At 46.6% G+C, this 12,681-nt stretch overlaps 1 protein-coding gene across 8 annotated transcripts in view; it reads left to right on the top strand.

Moving 5' to 3' along the window:
• SCML2 (Scm polycomb group protein like 2) overlaps window positions 1–12,681 on the top strand; it is a 282,901-nt gene that overhangs the window by 2,155 nt on the left and 268,065 nt on the right. For 6 of the 8 annotated variants that reach the window (XM_029603334.1, XM_029603332.1, XM_029603329.1 and 3 more), the window contains exon 3: window positions 7,016–7,122. Coding sequence is in view for 5 of the 8 variants with exons in the window: in XM_029603332.1 (XP_029459192.1) it covers window positions 7,101–7,122 (22 nt within the window). In the remaining 3 variants the exon portion in view is untranslated. Of the gene's footprint in view, window positions 1–7,015; window positions 7,123–12,681 lie in introns of those variants that run through there. The other 2 variants (XM_029603330.1, XM_029603333.1) reach the window with 2 other exon arrangements.

Raw genomic sequence — 12,681 nt, 5'->3', positions numbered from 1 at the left:
ACCGTCGAGTTTGGCCCTTGCGGCCTACTAGCCGTCGAGCGTACCGTGGCTCGATTATTTCCATGGCCATGGTGGCAGAACTAAAGGACCATCATGAGACCCTAAGACAGCTCTCTCTGATGCCGTCCGACTATTCTTCTAAACAGCCCTTCAGGAAGGACTCTAAAAAGTCCTTCTTCCTCCCGAAGGAGTCCTATCTGCCAACCAGATCCCGTGCCACGAGACCTTTTAAAAAAGCACAGTCTCGTCAAACACGTAAACAGAAACCACAAGCAGCTCCTCAACCAGGGCCTGCTTCAGGTTTTTGACTTCCACCTAGAGAGCAGCAGCCAGATTCCACTGCCACACATACATACCAGTGGGCGGTTGATTGTGCCACTTCCACAGCATATGGCACTCAATCACCTCAGACCAATGGGTATTGGTAATAATTGCTCAGGGTTACCATCTGAATTTTCTCTCCGTGCCTCTGGACTCCCCACCTCTGCCGATATGGAGAACATCCGATCACTCCATTCTTCTGGATCAAGAGATCTCCCTCTTTCTCCAGTCCAACGCAATAGAACCCATACCATACTCTCAGCACGGCCTAGGGTTCTATTCCCGTTACTTTCTAATCCCCAAAAAATCGGGAGGCGTTCGTCCTATTCTGGACCTACGGGCCCTCAACAAGTACCTCCTGCGAGAGAAGTTCAAGATGGTCATCTTGGGCTCGCTTCTTCCTCTTCTACAAAGAGGAGACTGGCTCTGCTCTCTGGACCTCCAGGACGCATACACTCATATTGCGATAACTCCATCTCATCGCAAATACCTGAGGTTTCCAGTAGGCCCCAAGCATTATCAATACCGAGTGCTTCCATTTGGCCTAGTGTCTGCGCCATGAGTCTTCACAAAATGCCTCGTAGTCGTTGCAGCCTTCCTCAGGACTCAAGGTGTTCACGTCTACCCCTATCTAGACGACTGGTTAGTCAGGGCTTCCACTCAGCAAACTGCTCTGTCGTCCCTCAATCTAACCTTACACACCTTAATCTCATTAGGATTTCTCGTCAACTATGACAAATCCTATTTAGTCCCATCTCAAACCTTGTCGTTCATTGGGGCAGACTTGGACACCTTGCAGGCAAAGGCTTTCCTGCCTCGGCAGCATGCACAAACTCTCGTGTCTCTTGCTCACCAGCTGCAGTCTCAGCACACTGTGACCGCACGCCAATTTCTCATCCTCCTGGGACACATGACGTCCTCAGTCCACGGCACACCAATGGCCCGCTAGGACATGAGACAGGTCGATACAGTAGCTTGCTATTGGACTCGCGTTTGCCCTTACCCCTTACCCCTTATTCAGTAAGGGGAGGAAAACACGCGTCCAACCCGCGGCACCTAATAGCGCCCTCCGCATTCAAATGCATGTTGATGGCCCTATTAGCTATGCGCACGGGATACAGAAAGTAAAATGTGCAGCCAAGCCGCACATTCTACTTTCAGAAAGCACCGGGAAAGTACTTTCTGAAAGCACTTTCCCGGTGCCGGAATTTCTTCCGGCACCGGGAAAGTGCACAGAAAAGCAGTAAAAACTGCTTTTCTGTGCACCCTCCGACTTAATATCATAGCGATATTAAGTCGGAGATTCCGAAGAGTAAAAAAACTTTAAAAAAAAAAAAATTGAATTCGGCCCGCGGCTGTCGGGCCGAAAACCGGACGCTCAATTTTGCCGGCGTCCGGTTTCCGAGCCCGTGGCTGTCAGCGGGCTCGAGAACCGACGCCAGCAAAATTGAGCGTCGGCTGTCAAACCCGTTGACAGCTGACGCTCCTGTCAAAAAGGGACACGCCTCCTTTTGCCTGGATCTACCGCCAGACCTAATTTAAATACTGCATCGTGCTCACCGGCGAGTGGCAGACTTTACTGTATCGGCCCGTCTGTCATACAATGGACTCAAAGCACTCAGCCCCTGTCGACCTTTGTCCACGTCACCGACTCACTCCATCTGTCTCTCGCCTGGTGGAACAATCTCCTCCAGGGTTTGCCCTTCCAGACTCTAGACCTTCAAGTCACGCTCACAACTGACGCTTCCAACCTCGGCTGGGGAGCCCATGTGGCCAATCTGCAAACACAAGGATCTTGGTCTCCAGAGGAAGCCAAACACCAAATACATTTCCTGGAACTTCGAGCAATCAGATATGCTCTCAGGGCTTTTCAGGATCGCTTCTCAAATCAAGTCATCCTGACTCAGATGGACAACCAGGTGGCCATGTGGTACATCAACAAACAGGGAGGCACAGGCTCCTTCCTTCTGTGTCAGGAAGCCGCACAGATTTGGGCAGAAGCTCTCTCCCATTCAATGTACCTCAGGGCCACCGACTTGCCGGGAGTGGACAATGTGTTGGCAGACAAGCTGAGTCGCATCTTTCAACCGCACGAATGGTCTCTCAACCCCTCGGTGGCGAACTCCCATCTTCCAACAATGGGGAGCTCCTCGAATAGATCTTTGTGTCTCCTCAAAACCACAAACTAGAGATCTACTGCTCTCTCATTCGCAGCAAACACTCTCAACCCAGAGACTCGTTCTCCCTCTCATGGGCAACCGGTCTGCTCTACGCATTCCCTCCACTTCCTCTTCTCTCGAAGACTCTCGTGAAGTTACGTCAGGACAAGGGAACCATGATCCTGATAGCACCTCACTGGCCACGCCAAGTGTGGTTTCCAATACTTCAGGATCTCTCCATCCGCAGGCACATTCCCTTGGGAAAGGACCCACTTCCGATCACTCAAAACGGCGGGTGCCTACGCCATCCCAATCTTCAAGCCTTGTCCCTGATGGCATGGATGTTGAAAGGTTAATCCTTCATCCACTTAACCTCTCTGAACCAGTTTCCCGTGTCTTGATTGCTTCACGGAAGCCTTCCACGAGAACAGCTTACTCTTACAAATGGAAAAGGTTCACGTCATGGTGCTCTTCTCAGTCCCTTGACCCCTTTTCCTGTCCAATCCTAAAGTTTCTGGACTATCTCTGGCATCTCCGAGTCAACTCAGTAGCTAGGATCATCACAAATACTCGAATATCGGCTCACATCAGCCCCATACTCAAAGACCTTCATTGGCTCCCCATCCCAGCACGCATTATTTTTAAAACACTGTCCATAATTCACAAATCCATATACTGCCATAAACAACTGGCTTGACGAACCTCTCCTCCTTACACACTCGAACCGACCAAACAGGGACATCAATAAAGGCACCCTCCATCAAAAAGGCCCATCTTACCACTACAAGAGAACGTGCTTTCTCTATTGCTGGTCCTAAGCACTGGAACTCCCTCCCCACAGTGCTCCGAATGGAACCTTGCCCCTCAAAATTTAGAAAGAAACTAAAAACTTGGCTTTTTAGACAAGCCTTCCCAGACTAATCCCCATGTACTGTCCACCTTGCAACCTTAATCCCTTCGGCTCTCCTTCCATTAAGACCCTCTTACCTCCTCCATTCCCACACCTTTAGATTATTTCCCCTAGTGCTTATATTAACTCCTATACCTTTACCTATATACTCATTGTGTAAATATATTACCTCCAATGCCGTTTTTGATATTTTTGCAAAGTTGACCTATTTTTCTCCTCTGCCTTGTTTTCTGTCGTTTTGCATTATATCCACCCCTGTTACCCCCCCCCCCCCCCCCCCGTTCTTTGTATTTTTTCCATCTTTTAGTTGATAATGTAAACCGGTATGATGTTTGTATACTAATGTTAGTATATAAAATTTCAAATAAATAAATAAATACATGTTTTCCCCTATTTGGACAATTGGCTGATCAAGAGCACCTCTCAGGTGGGTGCAGATGGGTCCTTGCACTTGACCATCTGGGAGTTGGAGGCACTAGCATTAGTCATCAATTACCCAAACTCTTATCTCAGACCATCATCTCAATTGGAATTCATAGGAGCCCTGCTAGACACGGCACAGGCAAAAGCCTTCCTGCTGCGCAACAGGTTGATCACATTGGCATTCGTAGCGGAGGTGATTCAACAGAGCCAGCAGGTATCAGCTCAGCACGTGTTGAGACTGTTGGGCCACATGGCCGCAACTGTCCATGTAACTCCCTTGGCATGTTTACACATGCGCAGAGTCCAGTGGACTTTGAGGTCACAGTGGCGCCAGGCCACCTAGGACTTCCTGGCTCGCATCCGCATCACTCCATCTCTGGAACACTGCCCTGGTGGCGGGTTCTTTCGAACTTGGAGCAAGGAGTATCTTTCAAAACTTCCCTTCCCCAAATTGTCCTTACCACAGATGCATCCACACTGGGGTGGAGTGCCTATGTAAATAGGCTTCACACCCAGGGTCTGTGGTCTGCCCAGGAACCATAATATCAAATCAACTGCTTGGAGCCCCAGGCGATCAGGTACCCTCTATGGGCTTTCAGAGATCGGCTGTCCAACAAAGTTGTCCTGATCCAGACAGACAACCAAGGGCCTATTTTCTGGGATTAGGCTGTCTTCTCCTTTATTACCAACACCATTGGTGGTGGTGTCCTGTTGACACCTGGATAGATGTTTGTTGGTCCAATTTTGTATTAGGGAGCAGCCTGTAGCTAGGTATTCACACACGTGTGAGGACTACCATCCTGCTTGTCCTCTGAGAAAGTTGCTTATCTGTAATAGGTGTTCTCCAAGGACAGCAGGATGTTGGTCTTCATGAAACCCACTCGCCACATTGCGGAGTTGGGATCTCGGCCTCCCACATCATGGGAAAAGACAGCGTCAGAGCAGACTTTCTCAGCAGGGAGAGTCTGGATCCAGGAGAATTGGCATTGTCGACCAGAGCCTTCCAACTCCAGGTAGATCGCTGGGGCCTCCCATCCATCGACCTACTGGCCACATCTCACAACGCGAAGGTCCCCCAATTCTTCAGTCTCAGAAGAGATCAGCGCTCCCAAGGGATCGACGTACTTGTCCAGACCTGGCCAGAGGAGGACTTACTGTGTGCTTTTCCTCCATGGCCTCTGTAGGGCAAGGTCATTTGTAAGATTGAACGCCATAGAGGATTAGTCCTTCTGGTGGTCCCGGATTGATCCAGATGCCTGTGGTATGCAGAAATGCAGAGTCTTCTGAAGGAGAGCCTCCTATGCCCCCCTCCGCACAGGGACCTTCTCCAACAAGGTCTGGTCCTTCACGAGAACCCAACTCTGTTTTGTCTTACAGTCTGGACCTTGAGAGGCCTTGCCTGACGAAGCGTGGATATTTGGCGGCAATAATTTCCACCTTGCTCTGCCCATGGAAGTTCTTGACGTCCTTGGCATATGTGCAGATCGGGAGAATATTTGAGGCCTGGTGTGAGGCATGCTGGGTGCCCACTCGGATGACCAAGATCCCCATGATTCTGGAATTTTTACAGGAAGACTTGAACAAAGGGTTGTCCCTCAACTCCTTGTAGGTCCAGGTGGCGGCTCTCTCCTATTCCAGAGGTGAGGTGAACGGAGCCCGCCTGTTGACACATCCAGACTTGGCCCGTTTTCTAAAAGAGGTTAAACACCTCTGACCACTCTTAAAGTGGCCGGTCCCCCTATGGAACCTTAATCTAGTATTGGACTTTTTAGCAGGGCCTTCCTTTTGGCTGCTGCGCAGTCTGTCTCTATGCCTGTTAACGCCGAAGACTGTATTCTTGGTGGCAATATGCTTGGCTTGTCGCATCTCTGAACTACAGGCGCTGTCATGTCAGGAGTTGTTCCTCCAGTTGAATCCAGGAACGTTAAAGCTTCACACTATTCGTTCCTTCTTGCCAAAGGTAGTCTCTGAGTTTCACCTGAGCCAGTCCGTTTCCTTACCATCCTTACCATTCCTTACTATGCAAGAACACGGAAGACTATCGCCTCCTACGACACTTAAACATCGGTAGGCTTTTAGTATGGTATCTCGAGGTTCAGAACCAGTGCGCAAGTCGGACCAATTGTTTGTTCTTCACAGTGGAAGGAAACAAGGTGAAGCAGCTTTGCGAGCTAGCATTGCTTGCTGGATCAAGGAAGTGATCACTGGAGCTTATGTAGAGGCAAGGAAACCTTTACCCCTTCAGGTTAAAGCTCATTCCACTAGGACCCAGGCAGTATCCTGGGAGGAAACTAAGCTACTGTCTCCCATCGACATCTGCCAAGCAGCGACATGGTCCTCCTTGCACACCACCTCCAGGTTCTATTGCCTGGATGTCCAGGCCCGAGAAGATTCAGCCTTTGCGAGGGCGGTGCTACCGAACTGTGGGCAGACTCCTGCCCTGTGCGGGCGTAGCTTTTGCACATCCCATTGGTCCTGAGTCCATTTAGCTACACGCTAGGAAATGGAGAAATTACTTCCCCCGATAATTTTGTTTTCCTTAGTGTAGACAGATGGACTCAGCATCCCGCCCAAAGCTGCCCATGAACAGTGCCAAGGAATCACCCATGAGGTGAATCTTGATTTTTAAGAGGTTACGGGTAAGCTATCGCCCTATCCCTAGGTCAGGGGTTCTATAATATTGCTGGGATTCAGTGCTTATGTTTGGTTGAGTACAGTTATGGTCACCTGTTTTTAATAGATTTTAATTTTGTATTCAAATTTTATTCAAGTTTTTCAATAGTATATCCACAATGGCTTTTGAAGAGATTACTGAATAGCTGAGGTCACTGCAGGAGTATATCTAAGGTGATGTCAGCTTTGAAACCTGACTCTGTCTCCATCTGCTAATAGGGGAGCACCTAACCCCATTGGTCCTGAGTCCATCTGTTTACACTAAGGAAAACAAAATTATCAGATAAGTAATTTCTCTCTTTCTGTGCTTGGCTACATCTGATGGTCTCCCTACTTGGGAGTCCTGACATCTGTCCTTGGACAACACTTGTTACAGGTAAGCAACTCTGTTTTTATGTTTCCTTAATAGAAAAGAGCAAACTCTATAGTATCAGGTTGGTGTAAATGAACTTATAGAACCTTAATTTTCAATTAGGAAGCATTCCCCTTTAGTTGAGGCTGCAACTAACCTACATTTGTTGTTCAACAGGAAACAGCTGTAGTAATAGGAGAAGTTATCTAGTCTTTCAACGTGAGTTTTTATTGTGGAAACAAAGACCACTGAGAAGGTTACCATGGGAAGGACTTCAGTGAAAGGTAAGGATTAAGTTTTTGTGAAGACTAATACTAATAAAATAGCAGATTGGCTTTTAATGGTATATGAAATCATGTGTAGCAAAGTAGGTGGAAAGCCAAATCACCAATATAATAGAAATAACAATAATGATTTGGCAAAGAATGTGGGTCTACAGTTCTTATATGCTGTTCAAAATATATATTTTAGTGGCTTCATTAATGAGACAGTTCAAGTAATAGCAACTGGTGTTCATGATGATCATGAAATACTTGGTCTGCATTTTGGGATGTTTGTAGAGTGATTATTAGAATGACTTGCCTGTTCCCAAAAGACCAGCAAGATCAGCTACACAAGTGAGGTGACATCATCCATGGCACTGATGAGAAGCATTTCCTAGAGAACTTTAGAAATCTTTTTCTTGGCATGCGCCTCTCAAATTCAGCGATTATCGTCTCAAAAGGACTTATCAATGTCATCGATTCGTCTCCCCTTGGCTAAGCTGGAGGATGTCCAGATGCGTCCACTTTTGGCCTGTTCAATTTTTTAAAAACTTTATTTGAACCAGGCACAAAAACATACAAACAATACAATCAGTACACTTATCATCATTGGTACTTTGAGAAGTTGGACAGGAAGATATGCAAAGACCTCTCTTAGCACTTCAAGAACGTGGAAGTATCAGCAGCAAAGCATGTTGATACATTGTACTGTTGATAAAGCTGACACTAGATTTCATGTTGGCACTAACTTCCATGGCTTATTTGGCATACATGCTGTCCATGCCAAGCAGTAACTGTACAGCATTGGCGTGGGGAAACTTCCTCCAACTGCACTGTATCAATTGTTCCCTGTATGTACCCGGATCAGTCCAGACACCTGGGTTTATCTCCCCCTATCAATAGATGGAGACAGAAAAAAAAAAACCTCACTGACACTGTATCTAAGCAACCGTGCCACCTGCAGCTCGTCAGTATTTCTCTGTCTCCAGCAGATGGCAGAGGCTGTTAATCCTGCAGTTCTGCAATTGGCTAATTATTTTCAGCTAATTTCTTTTCTTTTGAGCCTTCCTCCCCGTCCGGTTGAGGCAGCCGAGCCGGGGGTTGGTACCCTTGTATATGCTTGGTCTGGTTGTCCACATCCATCCCTTCACGAGGCCGCTGATCTTTACAATAATTTTTTACAAGAATTCTTGGCTATTTTTGCCTATTTTTCAGGGCAGGTTGTTCATTTTTAACTAAAGCTAATTTAAAAAAACAAAACAAAAAACAAAAAAAAAACTGCACCGGAGCACTGCTCTACAGGCGAGCGACTTCCTCCCCTTAGGTAGGTGCTTTTTGTGGAGCTCTGCCTGTTTGTTTGGGAGACCTTTTCTTCTGTTGTGGTGAGTACCTTCAGAGAGAGGATTTTAATTTTTTTTGTAATTAAAGGTTTTTTATTGAAACGAAATAACAGGTCATATAAACCATAAAATGTACAATGAGAACAATGTGTCAGAACTAAGTAATAGAACTTTGTACAAATGTGATCTGCCAATGAAGTAAGCAGCATTAGAAAACATAATAACATACTGCGTAAGAATGGTTTATAACCTAGCGATTATACCATTGCTTTGGTGTTGAAATACACAATCCCCCCCCAAGCCTCAAAGTACCCTACATGTAAGGAGGTAGTCAGAGAGTGCCAATCTAAAGAACTGAGAGTCACACAATAGCAAAAGGGATGGTTTAAGTAATGGATCACAATAATTCCTGGGTACCAGGGTCCATGGAAGAAAGCCACAGTTGATATGGGCGCCAAATCAAGTCGAAGCGAGAGACTCTCTTATGCTTGTAAGCTGTAATTTTTGATGATAAAAAAATTTTGTGCACCTTTCGTTGAACGTCTACTATTGTAGGGACATTGGGGGATTTCCACATACGGCAATTTCGCAGCGACTGGCGGTTAAAAGAAAATGTGCCAGCCTGTTATAATCCTCCGAGAGCCCTGGTAGCTTTATGCCCGGTAAAGCCTGCACAGGAGTGGGTGAGGGCAACCCAGGGAACAACATGCTCAGCCAATGGAAAATGTCACCCCAGAGCGCCTGCAACTTGGGACAATCCCACCACATATGGTAATAACTTCCTACTTGCGAACAGGACCGCCAACAGTTATCTGGGTAGTGAGGTGCAAATTTGTGTAATTGAGAGGGGGTCGTATACCACCGATTAAAGAACCTTGTAAGAATTCTCAATAAGCGAGGCTGCTATGAGACCTCTACCCATGGTTTGAAAGATACATTTCCAGACCTGGGGAGCCCAGTCTACCTGAAGATCATGTTCCCATAGTAGCTGAAAATTATAATTAGGTGCTGTCTGGGGCAATAGCAATTGATATAGCTGCGACAGAACCTTTTGAGCAACCATTAGCCTTCTCACACAGCTTTTCAAAGTCTGATTTCCCTAAGTTAAAGTGTAACGCTAGCAGACTGGTCTGCGCAAAATGATTTAATTGTAAGTATGGGTATAAAGCTGAGTCAGGCAGGGAGTAGGCCCGCTGAAGATCCGTAAAAGGTCGCATTGCAGTTCAACCCCAAACATGCCCCCAATGTCGGATACCCCTTCTCCTCCAGGTTAGGAAAGCAGAACTCTCAAAGCCAGGACGAAAGGCCTTATTGGCAAATAAGCTAGTGCAGGAGTGGTATTCCCTACTACCCACCAAGGCTGATCCATGTCGTTGCCATAATTGTAATAACATTTGTGTGGAGGGGGGGAGTACCCAGTGCTGGGTCTACTATCCACGTATTCCTGGGTTGCCAAATAAGGCTGTGAATAGGCACATTACCCAAGAGCTCCTGAGCAAGGAGCACCCACGATTTAGGTCGTCTGGTCATGTGCAAGTCCACTAGCTTTTTAAACTGGGCAGCTCTAAAATAACGAGGGAGATCCGGTACGTCGAGTCCCCCTCTTAATTTGGGTTGGGTAAGCACTTTTTTGGCAACCCTGGGTCTTTTTCCTGCCCAAATAAGACATACAGCTCCTTTGCCACTGCTGTAGGAGTGAGGGAGGGACCGAAATTGGAAGTGCTTGGAACAAATATCAGAGTTTTGGCAAGATATTCATTTTAAAGACAGCCATTCTGCCCAACCAAGATATGTGGTAACGGCTCCATTCTTCCATATCCTTAGCAATCTTTTTCCATAAAGGTGTATAATTTATAGCAAGGAGATCCTGAGTGGCACTAAGCTGAATCCCTAAATATTTAATCTGGGATGTGGCCCATTTAAACGGAAACAGCCCCTGTAGGCGACAGACCAACCAGGGCGGGAGATTGATATTTAGTATCTCGGATTTGTCTCAATTAACCCTGAAACCAGAGACTCCGCTAAAGGTTGCCATTTCATCCATCAGCCCTTCCAAAGAGCCTTCCGGGCCTGTAAGAGTAAGTAAGATATCGTCAGCGTACAGGGAGATTTTTATGGAAGTGTCACCGATCTCTAGGCCATTTATATGGGCGTTACGGCGGACATTAATGGCAAAGGGTTCAAGAAAAAGTGCAAATAGCAGCGGGGACAGTGGGCAGCCCTGCCTAGTCCCTCTACCCACCTCAAAAGTGGAGCTGCTGTCAAGGTAGGAAGAGGGGTGTGGGACAGGTATGCTGTAATGTTACCCTCTTGTATGGCGGATGGGTGATTCCCATATAAATGGCCTAGAGATCGGTGACACTTCCATAAAAATCTCCCTGTACGCTGACGATATCTTACTTACTCTTACAGGCCCGGAAGGCTCTTTGGAAGGGCTGATGGATGAAATGGCAACCTTTAGCGGAGTCTCTGGTTTCAGGGTTAATTGAGACAAATCCGAGATACTAAATATCAATCTCCCGCCCTGGTTGGTCTGTCGCCTACAGGGGCTGTTTCCGTTTAAATGGGCCACATCCCAGATTAAATATTTAGGGATTCAGCTTAGTGCCACTCAGGATCTCCTTGCTATAAATTATACACCTTTATGGAAAAAGATTGCTAAGGATATGGAAGAATGGAGCCGTTACCACATATCTTGGTTGGGCAGAATGGCTGTCTTTAAAATGAATATCTTGCCAAAACTCTGATATTTGTTCCAAGCACTTCCAATTTCGGTCCCTCCCTCACTCCTACAGCAGTGGCAAAGGAGCTGTATGTCTTATTTGGGCAGGAAAAAGACCCAGGGTTGCCAAAAAAGTGCTTACCCAACCCAAATTAAGAGGGGGACTCGACGTACCGGATCTCCCTCGTTATTTTAGAGCTGCCCAGTTTAAAAAGCTAGTGGACTTGCACATGACCAGACGACCTAAATCGTGGGTGCTCCTTGCTCAGGAGCTCTTGGGTAATGTGCCTATTCACAGCTTATGGAAAAAGATTGCTAAGGATATGGAAGAATGGAGCCGTTACCACATATCTTGGTTGGGCAGAATGGCTGTCTTTAAAATGAATATCTTGCCAAAACTCTGATATTTGTTCCAAGCACTTCCAATTTCGGTCCCTCCCTCACTCCTACACACTACACCATTAATCTTCAGGCAGGCTCTAGGGGAACTATACAGCTGACGTAACCAGTCCAAAAAAGGGGCACCAAAACCCATTCCTCCCATAGTCTGAAAAAGAAACGGCCAATGCACCATGTTGAACGCCTTTTCCGCATCAATAGACAAGGCTAAGGACGGGGTATTACGTTTTTGTGCAAGCCAAATAGTGTCCAGGATTCTGTGGACATTGTCAGCTGTAGTTCGCCCAGGGATAAACCCCGCCTGATTAGTATGCACCAACTGAGCAATAAAACAAATCAATTGATTGGCCAGAATTTTTGCCAGCAGCTTAACATCAAGATTCAAAAGGGAGATGGGTTGATATGAGCCGCATACGGATGGGTCTCGCCCAGGCTTTATCAAGAGCGTAATCCCAGCTGTATTAGCATGAGCAGCTAAAGTGGTCCCCATGCTAAAGAATTGAAAAACTTTAATAGGATAGGTGTAAGGGCTGTGGCAAATTTCTTGTAAAACCTCGGGGTATATCCATCAAGTCCCGGAGATTTACCAGGTTTGAGAGATTTGATAGCTTCCTGCAGTTCTAGGGCCGTTATGTCCTTATCCAGAAATTGCCGCTGAGCTGCTGTCAAGGTAGGAAGAGGGGTGTGGGACAGGTATGCTGTAATGTTACCCTCTTGTATGGCGGAATTACTACTATACAACTGAGTGTAAAACTGATGAAACCTCTGTCGAATTGATGTATTATCAGTAAGTATCTTCCCAATATGATCTTTGATTTTTGGAATAAGGGCTTGGGCTTGTTTCCGTTTAAGAGTTTGGGCTAAATAACGGCCCGCTTTATTTCCTCCCTCAAAAAATTTCTGTTGAGCCAGTTCCAACTGATGGGCGATATTAGCTGAATCCAGTGCTATGATTTTATCTTTAATCTCCTGGATAGAAGCCCAAAGGGTGGAACGAGCAGTATCCCGCATATGTGCCTGTTCTAAGGTCTGTAACATGGTTAGCAGTTGTTGGCATTCCCCTTCCCTTCGCTTCTTAACATAAGTCGCCCGGGCTATAAGTGATCCCCTTAGTACACA

Source organism: Rhinatrema bivittatum, chromosome 5 (genome assembly GCF_901001135.1).
Source record: "Rhinatrema bivittatum chromosome 5, aRhiBiv1.1, whole genome shotgun sequence".
In the NCBI taxonomy this organism is placed as follows: Eukaryota; Metazoa; Chordata; class Amphibia; order Gymnophiona; family Rhinatrematidae; genus Rhinatrema; species Rhinatrema bivittatum.
The sequence above is the reverse complement of the archived record's forward strand: the minus strand, read 5'-3'. Positions and strand labels throughout refer to the sequence as shown.